Here is a 24460-nt window from a genome sequence, read left to right as displayed (position 1 = left end):
CTGAAAATGATGTTGTTCTTGCCATTCAGACGGACCCACATCATTGAGAATAACAGCAGCTCTCGGTTTCAACGGGCACGTGGCTCTCCGAGCACTGCATCCTACTCACGCGTGTGAGGCTTTCGGGTTCCTGCCCGACTCCCTCTTGCCGCCGAGCTGTGGGAGCCAGACGTGCGCGCGATCCAGGTCGGACTCCAGGGGCAGGCAGGATGCCGCTGCCGCTTCTGCCGCCGCCGTCTCCGCGGAGGCCCCGCCGCTTTCCTCGTCCTCGCGAGACGTGTTCTCCAGCGGCGTCCTGGGGAACCAGCCCTGCGTCGCGTCTCTGCAAAGATAAAGGTGCAGCCCAGCAATTACTTTCCCATTCCACTGCTGGTGGAAGAGCCTCCACGAGAGAAAGCTCTCAAGAGCCTAATTTAAGAGGTAAATTCAGTCTTAGAAGAGGTGGGAGAGACTCACACTCTACCCTTCTCTCTCTCTCTGTGTGCTTGCCAATGGACTAACTGTGGTGCATATATTTATGCCACTTGGTGGTCACATCGAACCGGCGACCTCTGGATTGCAAGTCCGGTGTGCTGACCATTACACCACTGTGGCAGAATCCCAGACACAACCTCGACATAAAAAAATTACATCCTGAGGTGACTGGGTGGTGCAAATGTCAAACACAATGAGCCAACACTCTGAATCTAGGTTTTAGCCACTCACCCATGATTAAATTGGGTTCTCAAGTGTAGCGAGGAGTTTATCATCTCAGCCTGGTGACCGATGACTTCACGCAAAAAAACTATACATTTGGTTCCTCACTGAAATTGGCAAAAACCATCCAATGCTTGAGACTTACTATAGCAGGACACATGGGAAAGTTGTAACGCCTCCAGTGCGGAGAAAAGGTTGCTTGAAGAGATCTCAGAAGTAGTTGAGAGATATTCCTTTCCACTTTCCAAGGGCCGAACTCTAATCACGAGCTAAAGCACTGTTCTGCGAGCATTCTAAATAGACACTTTGTGTCGAGATGTGACATGAGTAGTAATCAAATTGTGTAAGAAAAAAAAAAAAATTTCCTTATTAGGAACCAGCAGCAGAGCAGATTCATACAGCATATACACCCACTCGCATCTCCAGGCCTTGACCGGAGCAACAACACAGCATCTTAGAGCTCTGAAGAGACACCGTCTCATCATACGACACTGGTAGCACTACTGTAATAACTTAGCATTTCCCCCCAAATGATATAATATCATCGCTTTCAAAGAGTGAAACATTGTAGACTGCGCTCCTTCAATGAAGGAATCGCAAAACCACACAAACTCTCCCCTGAAGCCCTCTCATGGCTAGCGATCCTCAACATTGGCATTTAGCTACTGAACAAATTGCCATATGGAAGAGAATCATCTCTTTCCAAACACGGTTGATAGATTCGTTATTCTGTCTGTAACAGGGAGGTAACTAAAACTATCACGAAGATGATCCAATTTGAATCAACCTGTAGTAAAAGTTCCGTCGCCATTAAGGCCCAACTCTCTTGAAAACAGGCCAAATAGATCTAAGGGTCGCCTAAAATTCGGGATGACCAAGCTAGAGTAAAAAAAGTGCTATTTGCAAAGATGCAAATGTATTTTGCCCTGACGGCTACCCGTCGGCTTCTGTGGTGCGATTGAGAAAGCGAAAACGTAGTCCGTACGTCGGTCCAACTAGCGCACCTGCACCGCAGGCGCTCAGCCAGCTCGTCCGGCAGGCCCATGCTGTCGATGCCCGTGCGGGGATCGCTCACGACCCGGCAGGCGTCACCCCCGGCCTCGTACCGCACTCGCCTCGCGGCCTCCATCTCCATCTCCTGCAGGGACCGCCCGCTGCGGCCTCCTCCGCCACCACCACCGTGGTGGTGGTGATGATGATGATGGTGGTGATGGTGGTGGTGCATATGCTGCGAGACCTGCCTGTAGTGGAACGAGTGCACTGTGCTGACGCTAAGAGACGACTGTATGCGGGGAGGGGAGCGTGCAGTGGGGGACTCAGGGAGGGTCTGGTTTGTGGGGGGCCCTGCTTGAGCCACGTTATTACGAGCCCCCCGGGGCCGCTCAGAGCCACCGCCGGCATGAGGCAGTTGGCACACCAGCGTTCGCGTCACGTGCCCGTCGAGAACGCTCTCGGTGCACTCGTCGTCGCCGTCGTCGTCTTGCGGAACGTTTTGCGGAAGCGTCGCCCTGCCATCGGAGTGGGCGGAGGTTCCTCGGGAGGAATTCGTGGGCCGGGAAGAGCTTGCAGGGTGGCGAGCCATGTCAATGGGGCTTCCTGTTCCATCCGCCCACTCGCCTTCCTGCAGCAGCACAGAACAGGTGATGGGCTTAAGCTGGAAATTCTCAACCCACTAATAACATCAACGAGTAAGGCACACGGCACTCGGTGGCGCATAGTGAATGGGAGTGGAACCTGAACTTGATAGCACTGGGTGTGAGTGGTACGAGCATGTCCAAGTTATGCCAGCGTGGGGTCGTCACCATACGGGTGATGTTCCACTGGCTATTTGCCAAGCTGAGACTGAAGCTAAACGTGAAAATCTGGCCTCACTTTATATCTGAATCTGGCTCTCTGTGCCAAACAGGGCCACGAGGCTGAGTTAATTATTTTCGCCCTTCGAAAAACAATTAGCGGCACGGCTCGGGTTCTGCAAAGGAAAAACAAACTTGGACCTCCTGAGCTGCGGCCACATTGTGACTCGACTGTGCAGTGGAAAAGAAGTAGGAGTTAATTTGAGTGGAATTTCACGACCAATGCTGCAGCTTATAGAGCGTGCATCTGGTTCCAACTGCATTCGGGCCCACGGGTTGGAGAGGCAAAAATGGACAGCGGGTCCCAGTTTCATTCCTTGGACTGGGGCCCATGCCAGCCATGCTATGCGGCTAACGGTGACGCTGGGTGCTACTGGGTGGTTCTGGGTGGTTCTGGGTGGTTCTGGGTGGTGGTGGTGCTGAATAATGGTGGTGCTGGCTGGCGCTGAGTGAAGCTAGACACTGGGTCGCATTGATTGCTGGGTGGCACGTGGATACTCACTGCCTGCTGCTCCTCCAGGCCCCATTGGAGCCTCCGATCCCTCTGTAGGCGCTCCAGCCGAGCGGTCAGCTCCGCAGCAAACCTCGCCGGGTTCATCACAGCGTCCTTCATCACCTGCCGGGCCCTCTGGGCAAAGTGGTGTTATCACCTCGGTTACAGCAGTTCGTGTTTGTAATGGGTCCAGATATGACATCATTATCATTTTATCTCCACACTGCACCACCCACGCAGCACATCCCGAGATACTGTGAAGCAGTGGACTCGCTCTAGCAGCTGTCCCACAAAGACAACGATCCCCCATGTAGCCTTTAACAAATTGTTGGGGCAAGTTCTCCAAGCCAGCACCTATGTAGGCCACCACGGCACCCGAGTGGATAGCAAACACCACGCCTGGCCACCTTTGTCTCCCCAGTGCTGATGTTTACACACTGCACCAAGTACACATTTAAGGCCGAGTAGACCTCGAAGAGGCTCTGGATCAGTTCAAATATTCTCCGCTGTTATTGATCGTGAGCGGGAATCGAACTTGGGTACGCGAGGTTCATAGTGCAGTGCGCTAACCACTGAACTACCACTCGCCACTCACAAACCTCACACCCACACACAAGCATGCACACACTGTTTAGTGCACGTGTATGTCTTGCACAAAAACATTCTACTCCCAATGTTGCAACACCGTGACCCGTTACGATCGTCTCTGGTTAAGAGATCAAAGGGTGGCCTCTAACCTGCAATAGTCACTTAAAAGGCCGTCAAAGCGCCTGCCATAACTCTGCAGGCCTTCTCAGGCTGTTGGAAAGGTGCCCTGTCGTTTACAACACTGCTCGACTGCACAGTAGAGGCTGCTTTAGGGACTGCTTTATCACACACGGCTGGGATCGCAAAACGCTTTAGCGGCAAGCAGAGACAAACTTAAAAGGTGCACATTTAGACGGGGGATCTACGGCAAGTCTGCCGTGTGCCATGGCGCAAACGTCGCATTGTTCAGGCGACCACGTTCGTCATTTTACTCGGCACTTTGCTGACTTCAAAGTGGGAAAACTGAATATTGCAATTTAACCATAGGAATGTGGTGGTCTTTTTTTCACGCTACGAAGGTGTACCTTTGTTGGAGGACGTGTTATGTACAAAGGCAATGATTTAATAGCTTTTCAGAGGAATTATTGGGTGAGGAGTTGAACATTAAAATTAACCACCTTTGAAGCTTGTAATGGACATGGACATGAGGAATGCTACAAGTAGCTCGGTATAATGTGTCAGAGCCGTGAGCTGATACTGCTGAGATCCTGGGTTGAAATCTGGGGTTTGTGCTGCTCGTGATGAAACTGGGTCTCTCAAATGCATTTTAATGTGAAGTTATTTTTGTACATTTTTGTTTTATCGGTTTAATCGTGTATTTTTTTTCCCACCCAATGTTATCCCGATTGTGCTATGAACAGAATATCATGAGACAGAGAATTAATTCGGATCTGTCGCAGATCAGTGCAACCCGTTGTGTAAGACAATGCCCCACAGAAGTGGATTTTATAGAGCTGCCTCTGAAATGCCTTTAAGTGACCTATGGTCCACAGAGGAGATGGCAGCACATTGCTACCCACTGTGCTACAGTGGGTCATGTTCGTTGCATGAAATTCAAACCAATATTTTTAACTATCGGAGCAGGAACTTAGAAAAATCAAGTACAAAACCAAACTTAGTGTCAAAGTAACCAGACGGAGCCAATCAGCTCACTACACGTGGGAACCCATGTTTAATCACGGGTGGCTGCCTGGATTTTAACCTCGAATCTCAGTGAGCGGTGCAGATCCTCTGAAGACCACGTCAAGCGGCCCTGCTTTGAAATTTTATTTTAGGATGTGACTCACTTTCATTCTTTCCTCCATGTGGCTGCTGCTGCTGCTACGGCTGCTGCACCAAGCCTGCTTCTGTCCACACTTTAATTGGTCTGGATCGATCATTTTTCTGCGATAATTTGGAAAAAGAAAGTTAACGTTTTAATTTCTCTATTACAAAAGCCAACGTTGTGGTCATTTGTGTTCATAAATGGTGAAGGTTATTGGTGGCGGTAAATTGATTCGGTAAGCAGTTATGATCAGAGCTGTGGTGAATCACAGTTGCAATTACTGGAGCATCATTATCTGAAATTACAATTGCAAATATGTTGTGATTGCAATTCAGGGCAAATGACAATAACTAAATGAATTGCCTCTTGGTTCGGGTAATAATGAAACATGAAGTAAAATAGGATGTTAAATTTTGATGTTATATATAAGTAAATTATTTTGACGGGGTTTTCCAAAACTCCACTCTTCAGGACCCACCACGGTACATCTTTCCGAGTTTACCGATTTACCGCCATTCAAATACAAATCAACTTATAACATATTCTTGGTTCTTTCAGTAAAGGTAAAGTCACGTAGAAGGGAAACAATAAAATAAAAAAATAAAAAATAAAAAAAATATCACGACGTTACGACTGCAACACAAGCAATCATCATCAGGTGTGAAAACCACAGCAAGAAAATTTGAAAAAAGTGGCGTTTTTTTTTACGTTAGCACCACTTATAACATGCTGAATGTGCCCCATGATTGCAAAACATTGTCCCGCGTGCTGTCGAGACAGCCCTGGTTCACGCGTGTGTACGTGAGTGAGAGGCGTTGTGTGGGGAGCAGCAGTGTAGCGATTAGCGCACTGCGCTACGAACCCATCGACCCGAGTTCGATTCGCACTCACGGCCAACACCAGTGACAATTATCTGAATGGGTCCTGGGCCTCCACTAGGTCGACTCAGCCTAACATCAATACTTAGTACGCTGTGTAAACATCACCACTATGGAGACAAAGGCGGCCGGGCGTGGTGCTGGCCAGCCACCCACTCGTGTACCGTGTCAGCCTTCATAGGTGCTCGCGAAGAGCACTTGCCCCAACGGCCTATTAAGGCTATATGGGGGATATTTGTCGTTGGTGTTCAGTAATCATTATGCAGCATAGGTAACGGTAATTGTGGGGGATGCTGCCATGGTGTAATTTAGCAATCATCAGGCACGTGCAGCATGGAATAACTACATTTGTACTTGAACCGAGATAAACAGGTAAACTCAGATTGACCTACCAGATGGATCTACCATGGTGGCTCGTGAGGTATGGAGTCTGGGAAACCCGGTGCCAAGGTAAACGTTTATGTCAAATGGTGCCGGTAATTACTAAAGCCTTCCGTTAAAAATGAAGACGGCAAAATTAGCAACGTCAAACGGCGACGTGAACAACAACGGCGGATGGCCATGAACCAGCGACGCAACACAGAAGCAGAAGCAGTGGCAGAACGCACGTGAGGCTTTTGGGCTCCGAATCCCCTGGACGCCCACTCGTCCACCTCGGCCAGCTCGTCCCGCTGCTCGCCTCGCTCGTCCTGCCGACTTCACTGCTCTCGTTCGCGTCGTCGCTCGGTCCGGCCGCGTCGCTCCCGCCGCTCGTTCCCAGCGCCACGGGATCGACTCCTTCCCGCCACTCCGCCAGGCTTGGCGGGTCCCGCGGGCGCACCCACGCACTGCGGGCCCGCGATCACAGCACAGCGCTTCCATTAGGATTCCCACCGCGCCACGTAACCGAGAAGACACCAAAGGCCGTGGTATTGTTGTTCGAAATGTATTCTCGTGCCCGACAAATATATTCTCACGCTCATAGAGGCATGCATCGCGGTAAATGGAAATGAGTCCGACCAAATTACCCAACAGACTGTGTTAACCAAAACACCTTGCTGATCTCGTCAAGGAGCAAAAACCATCACACAAATCTGGTCACCCTCGCAGTCGCTTTTGGCTAACCATCGAACAAAGACGGTCATTGCATGGTGGGCTTTCAGATGTGCTTCTGCGCCCATCTGGAAGGCTCTTCCTTCCGATATTAGGAAGCCACTTGAGCCATGTACTTTCAAATCTAGATTGAAAACTCATTTCTTTAGAACTGCTTTTTGTATTTAGTTTGTGGTCCTTCCCCCGCACCTCCGATCAGCATGGTGCGAAAGGTCAACATACAAATAAACATCTTGGAAGTTAAACAGCTTGTCGTCACAGGCTGTTATGGGTAGCAGAGGTGAATGTGGCACAGTCAATTTTTGCAATGCAATTACGCTCTCACGTCCATGCTCCCCTCCTTGACCAACCCGTGCAGACCGGCGTGTTGAAGTGCGGTAAAACAACCCCCACGACCCGCACGGCTTGGGAAGGCCCTCATCCAGCAGTGAATTGATAAAAGGATGCAATGTGCAAATGTAATAATGAGGCTAACAAAACTGTGCGGAAAATAATATTAACTAACACAAAGGACATGGTGAAAACAAGACAAAAATGAATCGGTAATTGAATCAATTCTCAACCCTAAATTATGAAAATTCATCGAATTGTCATGGATGCCTCCCCCACATCGTGTTGATCATGGGTTTTGTTTGACCATACTTTGCCATTGATGTTTGCCATGACCGCGAATTGAACCCGGGAAGCTGGGTTTGTGGCACGGTGAGTCAACCACTACATTGCAAATATAAAGTAAAATAAATAACAGATGCAAGTGGCGAGCTGAAGAGATAACTCAGCGGAAGAGTCAGCGTCTTGCAATTGGAGAGTTTGGAGTCCAAATCCTGGTTGGGGGTTGACTCGGGTCATCATCCTCCCAAGGTTGATTAAATATGTACCGCTTTGTGGGAAAAAGTAAACGGTGGTTATCTCATGGTTAGGCTCAACCCCGCCATAGGAATGTGGACTTTCTGCCACTGGATCAGGGCTGTAAACAAGAGGATGAACACGACCTCGATGCTCAATTCAGCAGGAAATCACTTTTGACTGACTTTTCTTTTTGAGTGGCCAGCTGTGCACACCGGCCAGGAATCCCTTGTGTGGGATTCTCAGAACTGCCCCAGGTCTTAACAAACCCAGGCCAGGGGGAGCTCAACACGACGTCTCAATTTGCTCAATAGCACCAGCACGGCCAACGTAGCACTCGAGTGCTTCAAACATTAACAGCAGCTGGGAAAACACTCGACTGTAGCATAAATGTAGATAATGGGTAAAATGTGGCATCCTTTGAAGTGGCTCGGTGGTCTAAAGCTGCAGGATCAAAAAGCACCCCCACCAACCCCCCACACCCCACCCAACCCCCTCACACCCTCCAACCCCCGCACCCCCCCTCTTTTCATGCTCGGTGGCTTGAAACGGAGATTAAGGAGGCATGGGCCCGTTTGTCAAGCCAGTTCATTTTCATCGTTTCCCATATCTGCTCGCGTCCTGATTGTTCTGTCGCGTGAACTTAATCTTACCGCATTATATAAAGTTCTCGCTATGCCCTCGTCTCCTGAATCATTCCCTCTCATGTCCAAAATTCTTCCGCGTTCGTGATCAATCTCCCATTCTCCTATGAAATTTCACACATCGTGGTCAGAGTGATTGACTCGCGGTCAGATGGTCGTGAATTAAAATACTGGCTGGAGGTCAACTTTGCCCGTCATATCTTCGGCATCAATAAAATAATAGGCTCCCCCAGTGATTAAATTATCACAATTCTGGACCATGACTTGATTCACAAATCGATCTTTCCTTCTACTTGTAGGACGCTGTAGATCCCTCTCTCGTGGCTGCAGGGATCACGTGACCTAATTTAATACAACAATACCGATGTCTTAATAAGCCATGCCGGACGAAGGCCTTCCCATGTTGTTGCCATCCCTCATGGCCCTACGATGCCACAATATATTTCACACTCCTCCGCATTAACTGATCCCAATGTTCCACCTCCATCATGGTTGGCGTCGTGTGCGTTCTCTCCTGGGGTTGCCACTGCCATCAGCAGTCTCATCCATCTGCCATCGTCCGATCCCAACGACGCCTCCTTGCCGAAGCCTGCTCAGTAAACATTACGTCTACAATGTGCGTTTATATTCTCTGAGACATGCGTTCGTCTTTCCATCTCTTGGTATAACTCTTGAGCATGCATATGTTCATCCTTTTATTGGTACTTGTTTAGTTTTTGTTCCGTTCCTTATCAGATTCATGCCAGGTAATGTGCCCCGATTTAAAACAACACAAACAAATATTTTGTATGTGATGACTGTTCAGTTATCGTGAGCACCAAAATGTTTTTTACTGCATGGTGTTGAACTCCTGTACAATAAGTACCACTCAGTGGGATGTGAACAGCGGTCATCCTATGTGAAAGACTGGCACACACCATGGGAACTTTATATTTCTACCCCTTAGCAACTTTCTGTATCCAAATTGTACTGTGCCTGACAATTTAGTCTATCAATCATGCCACTGTTAAGCTGTTCTGTGCATTCGATGTATCCCAGGTCTCTCCCACAATGTGTCGTCTGTGTCCCATTGGGTTCTCCCAAGGTTATGAAGTGTTGTAATTCTTACTACCATTATTATCACATGCCTGCGCTGTCATGCTGGCGAACACAATGGTGCGTGCTAGAGGGCTGTGGACAATGTAGCTTCTCAAGAGTTTTTTTGTAAAAATATTGAAATAACTCACGTTAGCATTTGGAGAGAAATATATACATACTACAATAACGAGAATTAATTTGCAACCTTTTGTCAATCGACGGCTGGATGAAAGGCTTCCCCGTGCTTTTCAGTCACGGAGGTTGTCGACCGTACTTCACCACGTTGGTTGGTGAAGAAGGGGACCACAGATCGGTGAAGACGTCACTCGGCATAGATGTTAGTTAGCCAGGGCTGGGAATCCAACTCGCAAGGGAGGTGTTCACAGCACAGAGCACCAACCACTGTGTCACCCCCTCCACCACAGCACTTCAATGATACTGTCTTTTATTAACCGGCTGGGTGACTCAGCAGTCAGGTGCACGGCTTGCACGCGGAAGTTCGAGAATTCAAATCCCAGCCGGGGTTTCGCTCAGCCCTTCGCAGCCCTTCGAGGCCAAGAACACAAGAACTACCCCATCCATAACAATGTGGAATTTCCACCACTGGCTCAGGGCTGTATAGAGGAGATGAGTGCATTTTCTCAATTTGCGTGCGAAACCAACTTTCCTCTGTTTGATGCTGCAATTTAAGTATCCAAGCAGAACGTAGCCGCGTGTTGCTGTGCCTGGAGGGGCTTAACTCGAAAATGAAACGGTGGCTGCTCTACGGATAGGCTGGGACCCGCGATAGCAACGTTAGACATCCATTTCTGGTTCCAGGGCTGTCAATGGTGATTGGCACCCGCCCCAAATTCACTTAGGCAGGGCAGATCTTGCCTCACCGATTCTCAAGATTATTTTCTCGGAGGGCACCGCATTGGGATGCTTGCCGAACTAATTTTTGTCCTCCGAGTATTTTGCGAGAAGACCGACGCGCGCGAGAAGGCCGACAGCGATCGGCACAGTTGTGGTCAGGAACCCACTTGCCGTACTGCCACCTCCGAGCCAAATCACACAGCCCATCAGCACACGGGGATGTCTCTCTCTCTCTCTCTGGCTGCGCGATCCACCCACTCTCCACCCGGAGCGCAGGCGTGTGCGCCACCACGCCACGACACTTTCATTGCGGCACGCCGATGTGGCGTAGTTCATCGTGCCGCAGCAATAAAGAACAAAGGGTTTGATCTTTACAATGGCGTTAACAGCGGCCATGCAACATATGCTCCTCTCGTAATAAAGTTGCTTTTGGCAAGACTTCAGAAAGTTCGCTCCTTCGCTGTACGAGCTCCGAGTTCAAAGGCTTGGGGCACAAGTTCTTGGGTTCAGCAGCCAAAACAGGAATACAACGATTCTGTATCACTATTTGTTTGTTTCCTTGCATGCGCTGCGTTATTTCCTACAGACTACAAGGGCCACGGGGGGGGGGGGCGGGGGGGTTATCTCGCTCCGGGAATCAGTAGCTTTCAAGCCATGTGCTGCAACTTATATTTTCATACAGTTTTAGATACATAACAGTTTGAATCTTCAACCTAAAGAGAGGTGGTGGGGGAGGGAGTCGGGGGGGGGGATTGCAGGATAATTTATTGATGAAATTACAAGATTGAGGGACACGTGTAAGGGTTTTAAAAAACTAGGCCTTACAGTTTTGTGTGCGATGTGTTTTTTTTAATGCACAGTACATGCACATTCCTCTCGAGGGGCTTCCGAGAGCTCCCTCTATTGGAGGTCCTTCCGCCAGCAGTGGTTAGCGAGCAATTGCAGGGCTGCACTTTCATACCACATAGAGGAATTAAATATTTTAATTATATGCACTAAATTAATCAACGTACAAAAATGTAAATTTTAATGCCTTTGAAGGCAAAATTTTTACAATGTTAATACAGGCAACGTCAATAAATACTTTTGGTCCAAGCGCTTAAGCATTCAAAAATCTTTGTCAAGAGTCCGTGTAACCCATCATCCCTTGCTACCCATGCATGCATTACTATGGGCAGCACGTAATGACTTACCGACCATACCACTGGTTTGTGTGTTTTTGTACAAACGTTTAATGGCTATTTGAATTTCATAATTGACATTTTATTTGGCAGTTGAGGCTTATGCTTTCTAATTGAGCCAAGGCGCATTCTGCACCAATTTCAGTGTTTGGGCAGGTGGACTCTAGTGACTGCACTGCATTAAATGAGCGAAACACGGTCAATGCATCCGTCTGCCATTTCGGTCGGTTAACCCCGAATACCTAGATCGATGGTTGTCATCCACACATACATTATTAACACGGTCTACTCAGAAAACGTTTGTGACTATTTCTGTTCACCTGAACCTGACAGCTTGTCGGCAAATCTTCGTCACTCCGTGCCCTTGGCTTGGCAGCGACACCACGGTGATGTCACTGCCACTTGGTGAAAAAGCTTCTGCGCGTGGCTCGCTCTTACCTTCTCCCAGCCTCGTCGTGTGCCGACTTCTCCCCGTCTCTCCTCTGCTCCGCCACTGCTGCCGCCGCAAGCCGTTGCTCGAACGTCACGGCTCTGCCAGACGCTTGGAAGGATGCGCAGACCCCGCGCTCCCGTCCCTCCTCCCCGCCGTAGCAGCCCCCTCGAGGCCCCAGGACCAGCGCCTCGGCCCCGGGCCCCGGGCTGTTCCCGCCTGAGCGCGCGTACTCCGCCAGGACGTCGGACTTGAGAAAGGCCACGTAGGCTCCGGCCTCCAGCGCCGCGTGCACCTCCCCCTGCGCCTCGTCAAGCAGCGACAGCTCTGCCCGGCCGCTCTCCACGCCCCGGCGCACACGGGCCCGCGTGCCCGGCGAGAGCAGCTGGGACACGGTGCCACGCCCGTCGCCGCCCTCAGCCAGGTACCTTCGGTGAATGGCACGCGCCAGCCCGAGCCGCCGGCCGCCGTCGGCGAGGCCTAGCCTGCGGTAGCCGGCGCAGGCGAACCAGAAGTCGAGCATGTCCTCGGAGCTGTCGCTTGCCAGGAAGGCGCGAAAGAGGCTGGCGCCGTCGCAGTCCTCCAGCAGTGTCTGCAGAGACTCTCCCCACAGCGGGCACGGCACCGGCGGCGACGCGCTGCCCTCTGGCTCGTTCGACCGGCGTGCCGATGTGGGGCTCCCCGGAGACGGTGACGATTGCGCCAGCAGCACCGTCTGAATTGGCTTATGGACACTTTGCTGCACTGCCGCCGCTGCTGTTCTTGCTGTGCATCGATATTTGGCTCCTTTCCCTTCTTCCCCTGGCACCGGCGGTCTGAGCGTATCCTCCGTGAAGAATGAGCTGGCGTCCGCGTGGAGCATCGCGGCGCAAGCAGCGAGCATGCGTGCACGCGCTCGAAGCTCTATGTGGTCAACGGCAACAAGAATAATGACTTGAATTAAAATGGAATAAAGCTTAAATGAAAAACGGTAACATCCATTCCCAAGACAACGTGGAAACGTCGTCGACAAAACCATACAGAGGTGCTCTCTGGAGCTCCATTTCCCCCTGCAGCGGTGGAAGCAAGCACGATTGCAGGGCTGTACCTTTACCATCAAAGAAACAATAAACAACAGCATTGTTAATGCATTCATGTCGGTGTCTTAATGCTCACTCAAATGGGCGATTTTACCAACCACCATCACCGCAGAAGGGCGATGACGATAGTGGTTTCGGTAATGATACTACTGGCAGTGGTGGTGATTATGATGCTGATGGTCGAGCAGATGATGCTGATGGTAGGGACACTGATGCTGGGGTTACTGATGTTGATGGTGTTTATGTGTTGGTGGTGGTGATGAAGGAGAGGATGATGCTGAGTCAACTGTGGCTGGTACTTCAATGTACTTTGGGACCCCTGCCATTCTACCAACTGTGCTACATCCTGGTTGTGTACACACATTACACATGCACAAACAATACTACAGTGGACGGTATACCACGTAACATGTGCATATATTGGAAGAAAAAAACGAAAGGTTAAGAAACTTCACTCGCATAAGCATACATGGTCAAATATATAAACAATCACCTTCGTAATGTGGACTTACGATGAAGATGAGTTACTGCCAGAAACATGAAAATAAGTGATGCTGCTCTTTGCCCAGGAAAGTCCCAGTCTAAAAACAGAGACTCTCTTTTCACGCGGGTCCTGCACTGGGATATTTGGCCAATTCCATAAATGAGCGGATGTGGCTTCGTGTGGGATCGTGTGGAAGGAAAACCTGAGTACCCTGCGGGAAGACAAAAAAACCCCTACAGATGAGTGGGGCGACGCTCAAAGCTTCCGCACAGATGGAATCAAGAACCTATTGCTTATCTGTCAACTCCTGCCCCCGTTCAAGTACCAACCAGTTTCCTTCCTGCTTAGCTTCGGAGACCAGGCGCATTCAACGACGTTGTCCGCATTGCCGTGCAAATATACCCAGAGGTATACGACGCATGCTGTATGTGCAGTCCTTCATATGATGTACATGCACATGACATAGGTTCTGTATAAACACACTTTAGCAATAATTTACACGTACTGTACACAGATTAGGCATATACACATCTTAATTTAGGAGCTTTCGTGACTGCAGGAATTATTCTTTGGTTCTTTTCGGTTAAGTCACGTCTAAAAATAAAATAATAAATTAAAATAACGTATTACGACGTTTCGATTGCAACACAAGCAATCATCATCAGGTATAAAAGAAATAGCAACAAAAATCTAACTAGAAAACTATAGACAGACATACAAGCAGACAGACATCACAACGGCACACAGAGAGAGGACACAAATCGGCACAAAGAGAGGGGTCGTTTCTGTGACGGTCCCTTAAATATTTTGCTAGGTTATTTAATTTTCGTGTGCCTGTCTCCTAATTTTCAAGCTTGCGTGCCCGTTCCACATTGTCATCTTACTTGCAACAGCAGTACGTTGCCGTACACTCATTGATATGCTAATTCTCTCTGCCCCCTCCCTCTCTCCGTCCCCGCCCCCCCCCCCCTCTATATTTAAGGGACCGTCACAGAAACGACCCCTCTCTTTGTGCCGATTTGTGTCCTCTCTCTGTGTGCCGTTGTGATGTCTGTCTGCTTGTATGTCTGTCTATAGTTTTCTAGTTAGATTTTTGTTGCTATTTCTTTTATACCTGATGATGATTGCTTGTGTTGCAATCGAAACGTCGTAATATGTTATTTTAATGTATTATTTTATTTGTAGACGTGACTTAACCGAAAAGAACCAAAGCATATACACATGTTGTGCACATACAGTAAACATACTGTAGGTACATGGTGCAGCATTACTATGAAGTGCACCTAGCCTGGCACAAGCGCCCTGGTGACGTCACCGTCACTTAGTGGTGAACTGATGCTGTTGTGCAATACGCAGTCTAGGACGCAGTGGTACTGCGACGACATCGTCGACAGCCCCAACAACAGTAGCACGTGGACACACACACACGAGACAATACACAGTACAACAACTGCATAATGCAGTACACAACGGGGCAGCGCTTTCACAACCTGTGCACAAGGGGTGACAGCACCACGCCCGGCCGCCTTTGTCTCCCCCCCTCCCCCCCCCCCCCCGTGGCGATGTTTACACACTGCACTAGGTGCTCATTTAAGGCTGAGTCGACCTTGGGTGGGGGGGGGGCCCAGGACCGGTTCAGATAAATCGCCACCGGTGTTGTCCACTTCGCCACACCGCTCCCCCAACAGCACACGCGGAAAACAAAGACAAAAGATCCCACACCTGGGTAGCCTCAACAGACTGATTGGGACAAGTGCCTGTCATCCTCATGGCGGTACCCCGGGGTAACCAAATAAAACAAAATTGCCGAGGCAACTAAAAATTCTATTTTTGGGGACACTTTTTTTTGAGGGGTGTACTTAACTCTGGGGTACTAATCGATCCGAAATCAGTGCCACAATCCGCGATGTCGAAACGCCAAACGTCAGCATAACAAAATCCCTTATCGAAAAATGCAACTTTGAATAGTGCATCGTGCACAGCTCGTCGAGATGTGTTCGATTGCCGCATCGCCGACCATCAACTATATTGAGGTGGGGGGGGGCTGGCTGGCTTTCTTGACCATACTTCACCACGCTGGTGTCAGACGGACGTCGTCACCCTACTGGTATCGTTGTTCAGCAGCATGGGCTGCTGCTGCTGATGCTGCTGCATGAGCAACGCACACAACCGCTCCTTGCGCCCGTGGTACCAACGGAGACGGGCGATGATGGAGTCGTGGATGAGTGGTGGCTTGGAGCCGATTGAGGTCGACACGAAATTGACCGGGCAGCCAGGCACCTTCTCAAGACTGTGACGACGTCGATGAGGAAGAAGAAGATGAATCTGGCTGTCGCCTGATGAAGCTAGTTGTAATTACTGGCGAAACGTCGTACTCGGATTGTAAATGTTGTGGCTTGGCTCTCCAAAACGCCGTTGTTGTTGCTGTACTAGTGACGAATTGGCCACGTTCTGTTTACGTGACAAACCTTACTATTTGGCTATGTCGGGTGGTGGCGGGTTTAACGACACATTTATATATTTACGCGATCTAACCCCATAAAAAAACCTGATTTATGTAAGAAGACGACGGATGCTGATGAAGACAAATGTAATTAGGGGTGATGGGGAACAGCCAGCAAATTAATTAAGACGGCGGGAGACCGGTGGTGGTGGTGGCGATGATGGGGGAGGGGGGGGCTTGAAGAACGTGAATTTGTCTACTATGGATGTTCTGCAGGCGTTTCTGCAATTTTCGATGGGGTTTTTTTCCGTTTCTTTGTTTAAATTGTCGAGTCGGTGCTTACGCGGCATCGCGGATCTGCAGTGCAAAAAAATAGCCGGGTAACTGGCTAAACGGGGTCATCAGTGTCACAAATACAAAACACTCAAAACTCGTCTTCAGATATATTTGAAAGCAAGTTCTGTATGGAATTTGTCCGTCCAACCTATTTTTGCAGAACCGTATTACTCACCAATGCACCAATTGTTATTCTTCCATTGATTTACATTTAATCACGCTTATTAGAGCCAACAAGGCAACAACATAAAGGGCTATTGTATTTGAGTTCACCAATGTACAAAATACTCTTTGGTTCTTTCGGTAAAGTCACGTAGGTATAAAATAAAATAATTTAAATCACGAAGTTTATGGCGCAACACAAGCGTCCGTCATCAGGTGGGACAACCACAGCAATAAATGTCTTGGTAGACAAATTTATTTTATACCTACGTGACGTTTCAGAAAGAACCAAAGAGTATGGATCCCTGCAGTCACGAAAACTTCAAATCTAGATTGAATGTACAAAATACAATTGTTAAACCAAGAAAAATCATCACGACCGACCCAGCAAGACGATTTTTTTGTTTTCCCGGCGAGGGGCCTTAACTGCAAATCATCGTTCAAATTTATTAGGAAGCACTTTTAAATCCAGATTGAAAACGCATTTCTTTAACAACTGCTTGATGTGTTTAGTTTATTGTCCTTCACCCGCACCTCTGATTAGCACTGTGCGAAAGAAGTTCAACACACAAAGGCAAAAGATCCCCCGTATATAGCCTGCACAAACCGTTGGGGCAAGTGCTGTTAGCGAGCACCTATGAAGGCCGTCACCGTGACACACGAGGGGGTGTGGGTGGCCAGCACCACACCCGGCCGCCTTTGTCTCCCCAGTGCTGATATTTTACCCACCGCACCAGGTACTCATTTGAGGCCGAGTCGACCGAGGGGAAGCCCAGGACCCGTTCAGATAATCGTCACTGGCGTTGACCGTGAACGGGAATCGAACCCGGGTGAGACGGTGTTGGTGGCGCAGCGCAGCGCTAAAAGCTACCACCACCCACACACAACGTCAAAAACAAAGATCCCCCACAGCCCCGTATAGCCTGTACAAGACTGTTGGGGCAAGTGCTGTTATCGAGCACCTGCGAAGGCCGGCACCACGCGCGACCACCAACACGCGCACACACACAAACCCACCCCCCCCCATGCAAGTGCCATCGATGGCCGGTGGCTGAGCGGACCGAGGAAACGCCACCCGCACACAACGGGGGTGACACAATTGGGTTTCCCACCTGGTGCCTCCGCCGGAGTTCGTTCCACGTCGCTCCGCGCTCTCTCCCCCTTCTCTCTTCCCCTCTTCCTCGCCTTCTTCTCACCCAGGCTTGGAGGTGGACATTCACCCACTCCGCGTCTCCTCCTCACCCACGCCTCGCGACCAGGGTCCAACCGCCCCGGGTCTCTGGAGGCGAGCTTGGGAGGGTGAGGTGGTCGTGTTGGGTGGGTAGGCAGGATGATCTGTAAGCAGGTAGGAAGGTAGGTACGTATGTATTGATGCAGGTAGGTGGGTAAACTGATAGGGAAGAAGTGATCGTTAAGAGATAAGGAGGTTGGTTGTGATATAGGAAGGTAAGTAGATAAGCGGGTAAGTAGATATGAAGATAAGACAGGAAGATAAGCAAGGAATAGGTAGATACGTGTGACGATAGGTGAGTGATAAGTTCGGTTCGTAGGTGAACAGGTAGCCGAGTGGATATGTAGGTATGAAGAAGATACATAGGCAGGTCGATAGATCGTTAGGAAGGTAGGTAACGGGGAGATAGGGGGAGAGTAGTGGCGTGATACATTCTACAAAAAAAATCAACAAAATCTCAGGCGCACATCTTGTTGTTTGCTGCTGCTGCTGATGATGACGATGACCACGATGATGATGGTGATGATGGTGTTGTTGTCGAGTTCACGCTGAGACAGAGAAGACCCCGGCTACGGTGTTCCTCTTGTGTACACGTTTCCCCGGTGCTCACCAAGTGGCTCGCCTGTGCAAGTCTCGACCATACAAATGTGTCCGGCGTTGAAAAGAGGCGCATTTCCCCGAGCGGCGGGCGGGCTGTCGGGCGGGCGTGGCCGTGGCAAGAGAGTGGGAGGGCGAAAAGAAGGGTGGCTTGCACTGGTAGGGGAGGGGAGAGGAGGGTAGCCGAGAAGACTCGACAGGTTGACTGGGTGAGTGAGTATTGGGGCAATGGAAAGTTGGTGGGTCCATTGACTGAGGTGGGAGGGCAGCCACAACATTCTGGCTTGTCTCTCTCTCTTTAATCAGGCGTGGTGGCACACCCGTGGTGGCACACACCCGTGGTTCATGGAGCTTTGGAGGCAAGGATCGGTGGATCACGCATATTTGTGAAACTTCAAATCCTGCTGGGTTATGAGTTGGCACGGATATATAATTACAGTGAGTGGATTATTGTATCGATCTGTGCAGCTTTGCATGTGATTCCCTTGTATCCGTGGGGGTTCCTCGTGTACTCCAGTTTCTACCAACATACTAAACACTCATTATTGGTTGCAATTATCCATTTGAAAGTTTTTTTTTTACAAGTTATGATGCAGCCAAATTCGTACCATTATCCTAGAATCTCACACATTCGGAAGAACGCTGGCGAACAGAATGGCACAACGCAGACGTCCACAATAAACACATAATTCGATACCCAAACATGGCACCTTCTGGCTTTTACATTCCTCGAAGACACCGGTGTACCATAAACCGCATCGGAAAATCAACAGGCTGCTTGCGCCCATCGCCTTCATGAATGGAAAGTGGAAGAAGCCACAATGCAACTGTCAAAAATGCAACCCAAACTTTGGACCATATAGTAAACCAGTGTAATCCTCTCTCCTTCAACGGAGAAATAGCAAAACAACACATACTTTCTCCTGAAGCCCTCTCGTGGCCAGCAGACCTCAATATTGGAATTCATCTCCTGAACAAATTGGCGTACGCAAGAGTAGAATCGTACCACTTCGTGGGAAGTCAACTGTGGTCTTGTTATTAAGATACCAGCCCCGCTTTGCACGAATGTGTGATAAAACATCACTGATTTGGGGCAAACACCTTCCGACACTCGTTTAAGCGTAGAGCCACTTTGGCTTTTAAAAAATATGACCAAATAAATATCATTACACAGCTAACAACGTACCGAGTCAACCCATACGGTTTCCCCGTATTCAAACAGGAAAATTTAGTTTTCAGGTCCATACGGCGTACAGCCGTTTTAATATGGGTAAATGTTTTTTGTCTATTTGTGTTTCTCCCTTGTGATGAGACTTTATAGGATGAACGTTGAGGTGTATAAGGGCACGGGGTGACCAATAAGGTATGTAATAAAGTAGGTACGGTATGTAACAATAACATTAATTTATAATTAAAAAAAACCCACTACACTTGTAATTACTACAGTACGTATTATGACTGTACTAATGTACAGTATAGCACGCCACCTTTTTAAGCAAAAATATCCCCCACGCTCAGGTATGAGTTTTACCAGTTAATGATTCACCCCGACTGGAGGATTTCTGCGATTTGATAGCTTGTCACGATTTATGGGTGGCTGTTCAATTCTAGCATTCATTATATAGTCTCCTTTTGTCTCTCTTGCTTTAAGAGCTGAAATGTATATAATTGGTATACATCGGAGGTCATCGATTCTTACACACGATGCAGTGCACGTAATTGAGTGAAAGAATCAATGTTGATTGATGACTAATTACATAACATTGTAAATAAAGAAGTGCATTACGATGTCGCCATAACAATAGCAATCACTTAATAAGAAATATCTCATTTAATTTGTAAGGTATTAATGTTATACAATGGATACATGGTCGGTATACTAATGAAATGGTGACATAACTGCAGTACAAGAATAAGCCATTATTAATGGTACATTAAAAAAAAACTCACATTGGTCAAATTCCCCACTGGTGGAAAAGGCCTCCTTTTTAACCATCTAATAAACTGGGTAAGTTACTTGAATAAACCACAAGAAATGTGACATTTATGAGGTGACACTACTTATGATTTACATTGCTGATACAATTTGACTACAATTGATAGTTCAGTACCAACTTCACCACAAGTCAAAGCATCTCCCTTTTCGAAGGAGTGTGAAACGACCGTGCTCATCTTTGCGAATACAGAGCCAGTGATGGCAATTCCACATTGCTATTTTGCGGCCAGCCTCTAAATTGGATGACCACTACTGACGTCCCACAAAGCATTACTTATTTTATTTACCCTATGGTGATACTGAGCTGACCTACCACTAGGATTCTAAATAAAATAAAGTTGTAAAAAAAAATACACGTGTTTATATCACTATATGTTAGCACTTCCATAGCATGTTTTTGAGCACCTGATAGTAAAGACACTATTACATGTTTTCGTGGAAACACAACAAGCTTACTTGATTGTTTGCTTATTTTCTAACAGGGGATTAAACCACATTCTTGAAATGCAGGTTATTATTTATTTGCACTACAAATATTGCAGACAATGACAAATCCTGTACTTTATTTACATTTTCATTGCGATCTTTGGCTATATCTTGTAAATACACAAACGGGTCAATGCAATTGTATGACAAAATGCAATACAGTACAACCCTGTTCCTGTATACCTTTCGTGTTTTTAAGCATTGGATTAAAAACCTCTTTGCTGATATGTGGGTGGCTGACCCCCTTCATGCTATATGTTTTATGTACTTGTCCTCGTAGTGCTACACTCGCAGACTGTTCTGAACACAGCCCCCTCCAATGGGATTTCTCCAACTTGCACAATACTAAATTTTGATTTAAAGCTTTCGTGACTACAGGGATTCATATTCTTGGTTCTTTCGGTAAAGTCACGTAGAAGGGAAATAATAAAAAATATAAAACAATTAAATTCTCACGACGTTTCGACTGGAAGAAAATGTTCTTTCTGTGGATTTCACACCTGATGATTGCTTGTGTTGCAGTCGAAACGTCGTGAGAATTTTATTGTTTTATATTTTTATTATTTCCCTTGCACAGTACTGTTGGGATTCCCGACATGCACGCGGAGAAATACATATTCACACGGACATTGAGTTAAATGCATTCGTGAGTTCATCTATCATCGTGCCCCACCATAGGTGTGACACTGGAGAAAGCATTGGAGAACGCAAGTGAAGAACATTTTTATTTGCGCCTTTCTGGCACAAATCTTCCACTCACAGGGTCATCATCACATTAATACTCAAAGATAAAACAAATATATAAAACATTCTACACTTTACATTGAGGTAAAAAACGGCAACTTATATGACTGCGATTTAAAGCTTTCGTGGCTGCAGGGATTCATCTTCTTGGTTCTTTCGGTAAAGTCACGTAGAAGGGAAATAATAAAATAATAAAAATAAAACATAATAAAATAATTCTCACGACGTTTCGGCCACAACGCAAGCAGCCGTCCTCAGGTGAAGAACAGGTCTGTCGGAAAGACAGCGTGACTTTACCGAAAGAACCAAGAAGAGGTTATATGACTGCCTCAAAGTGATTAACATGGACCGCATTACTCAATTATTTATTCCATCCACGATGTAATGTTAATTGACGCACATCTGCTGCCATTTCAGATGGCACGACCAAAACGGAATATGGCTTCTTCCCAATTTATAGCACACCCTATCATTTGGCAAGGCGACTCTGCAACAGAAACATGTCAAACTCAAGTATTATTAATGTATGACAATCTGCAAAAAACAACAATGAATGCAATAAAGTAGTTTGCCTCTAGACAGCATGATGAGCATAACTTATCCCATAAAAATTGTAAATATAGCATTATCTTTTCGGTTTTCTATACTTGATTAGCAATGATAAATTAAATGACTATTACACTTTAACAAATAGTTGTGTAAAATAAAATGAGCACATTTCACTGAGTGCAAATTCAAATCAGTTTGACAAATGTTTTGTTTCTCCATTGACAAGAATAGTATTTGTGAAATAGGTATACAAATACGAAAACATCTATACTTAGGTTTTTTTCGGTAAAGTCACGTAGGTAAAAAATAAATAATAATAGAAAAGATAATAGAAATAAAATAATTATTTTAATAAAAATAGAAAAAATTATAGAAAGCAAATAATTATTTTATTTCTATTATTTATTATTATGTATTATTATTATTTATTTTTTACCTACGTGACTTTACCGGAAAAAACCTAAGAGTATGAATTATTGCAGTCACGAAAGCTTCAAATCTAGAACGAAAACATCTCACCTTACAGTGCTCATATAATCAATAACAGACAAAATTTGCTTTGATGAGGAAGAATCTCAAATATGTACGTTTTCCAATTTGTAATATTTATTTGTATAATCCTCTAAGTTGCTTGGCATTTCATCAATTGAAATAGACTTTTAGGATCACAATTCATGCATTGAATGGTGTGATAATTTATTATTTAGATTGTATGCTAATTATATTATCATGTTATATTTATAATGGCGAAAACACAATTATAAACAGGAGAAAGAGAACAAGAAACAATACAAATAAGATTAGGAATGACACAAAGATTTACATAGTAAAATGTAATTATGACCCCAAACTGTAAAAATCTAATTAATGTGGATGAATTGTTACATGCCCAGTTATTACACCTTATTTTTTTCATACACTTGAAGTAAATCTTGCAATTAAATATCTTTTCTGCGTAGAATATTAATGTGTTTACATAATGATGTATTAAATAACTGTAACACAGAAGGATTCTTTTTACTAAGAGGGCATTCATATTCCTGTTTCAGATAAGCCTTTTTCAGAAAATATCGTGGTTTAGACATATTACTATAGCCTAAAAAAAACTGTGGTTTGTGTTAATAATGTTTATGCTACATTATATCAGTGTCGTCCCATCATTCCCATTCAAGCATGTCAGTTGAAACGTCAAAATCCTCCAAATCCACCCACATCATTATTTATGTATTTTACTAACATGTTACTCTCATTCACTAAATGAGAGTGTGAGATGTGATCGTGGGGTTGGTCAGTCGACATGGCAGTCTAAAATCAGATGTGTGCACTTAAGTAGATCAATTGAAATGCACACATCTCATTTACTGTGCAGTTCAATCTCCCAAGACGAAAACAATTAGGTGTAAATGAGCTACCACGTTGTGGGTAATGTACCAGCACTCCTTCAATTCATCCTGTATACAACACACAGTGGGCAATTCATGTCAGAAGGATTGTAACGTCTGGTTTTCAGCGGATTTTTAGATATCAATGTTGTTGGGATATGATACTTGAACCTTACACAGCTCGCAATCTACAGCTTTAGTGACAATTATGGTGACCATTGGACACTTTACATGTTTAATAACAATTACTGATGAATCAAGAGAATAATGTTGATGCTCATTATAAACCTGTGTGTTCTCACCATTGGGCAGTGAGTCTTACTCGTGATTGATATTTGCCATGATACATGTAACGATATCTGGAATTGTGGAATAGTGGCCCAATGCCAGTGGTGGAAATCCCATATTGCCATGGAATGGGACTAGACTTATATAGGATGACCATGGACTGTTGATTTGCAACAAAGTAGCACTCATTTAACAACCCTGGAGGGATGATGGGCTGAGTCCACCCCAGAGTCATATTTGAAATCATAACTTTTTGATTATCAGTCTAGTGAAATTACTGACACACCATCGTGCTTATTGTAAATATACACCAAGTAATACAATATTGTTTCTTTTTAATAAAAATAACACTTGACACACGTAAAATCGCCATACTTATAGCCATATCAACTTAATTTAAATACCGTATGCATAAAAATATAACTACATACAAAGAACACACTTCACAAAAATATGACAGTAAAATACAACAATCGTACACGTACATGTCTATAAACATGGTTAACAAAAATAAACTCAATGCGTGGCTGTCACAGGTCAGCTCACAATCCATCTTTTCCGATCCATAATTATAAATTAAAACACAATGATTATCAATGACATTATCTTGTAGAGTTTCATTGCTTCCTTTGTGTATTTTGACAACTTTTTAAATGTTAAGTGCATTCCATGACACACATGTAATTCATCATAGGAATTGACAAATTGGAAATGTTTTCAACAATAACATATAATCACTGAAACAACATAATACAAATGATTGTGTCATTTATTTCAGCTTAATGG

At 46.2% G+C, this 24460-nt stretch overlaps 1 protein-coding gene across 1 annotated transcript in view; it reads right to left on the bottom strand.

The window, feature by feature from the left end:
* Positions 1 to 24460, bottom strand: part of LOC144932482 (uncharacterized) — a 65222-nt gene that overhangs the window by 5679 nt on the left and 35083 nt on the right. The window contains exons 23-30 of the mRNA XM_078856597.1: positions 17514 to 17736; positions 13489 to 13671; positions 11906 to 12800; positions 6381 to 6599; positions 4917 to 5013; positions 3052 to 3177; positions 1701 to 2317; positions 110 to 322 (exon numbers count right to left, since the gene is read on the bottom strand). Coding sequence (XP_078712723.1) covers positions 110 to 322; positions 1701 to 2317; positions 3052 to 3177; positions 4917 to 5013; positions 6381 to 6599; positions 11906 to 12800; positions 13489 to 13671; positions 17514 to 17736 — 2573 coding nt within the window. The remainder of the gene's footprint in view (positions 1 to 109; positions 323 to 1700; positions 2318 to 3051; positions 3178 to 4916; positions 5014 to 6380; positions 6600 to 11905; positions 12801 to 13488; positions 13672 to 17513; positions 17737 to 24460) is intronic.

This window comes from Lampetra fluviatilis, chromosome 5, assembly GCF_964198595.1.
Source record: "Lampetra fluviatilis chromosome 5, kcLamFluv1.1, whole genome shotgun sequence".
NCBI lineage: Eukaryota > Metazoa > Chordata > Hyperoartia > Petromyzontiformes > Petromyzontidae > Lampetra > Lampetra fluviatilis.
Note: the sequence above shows the minus strand (reverse complement) of the source record. Positions and strands in the feature narration are given on the sequence as shown.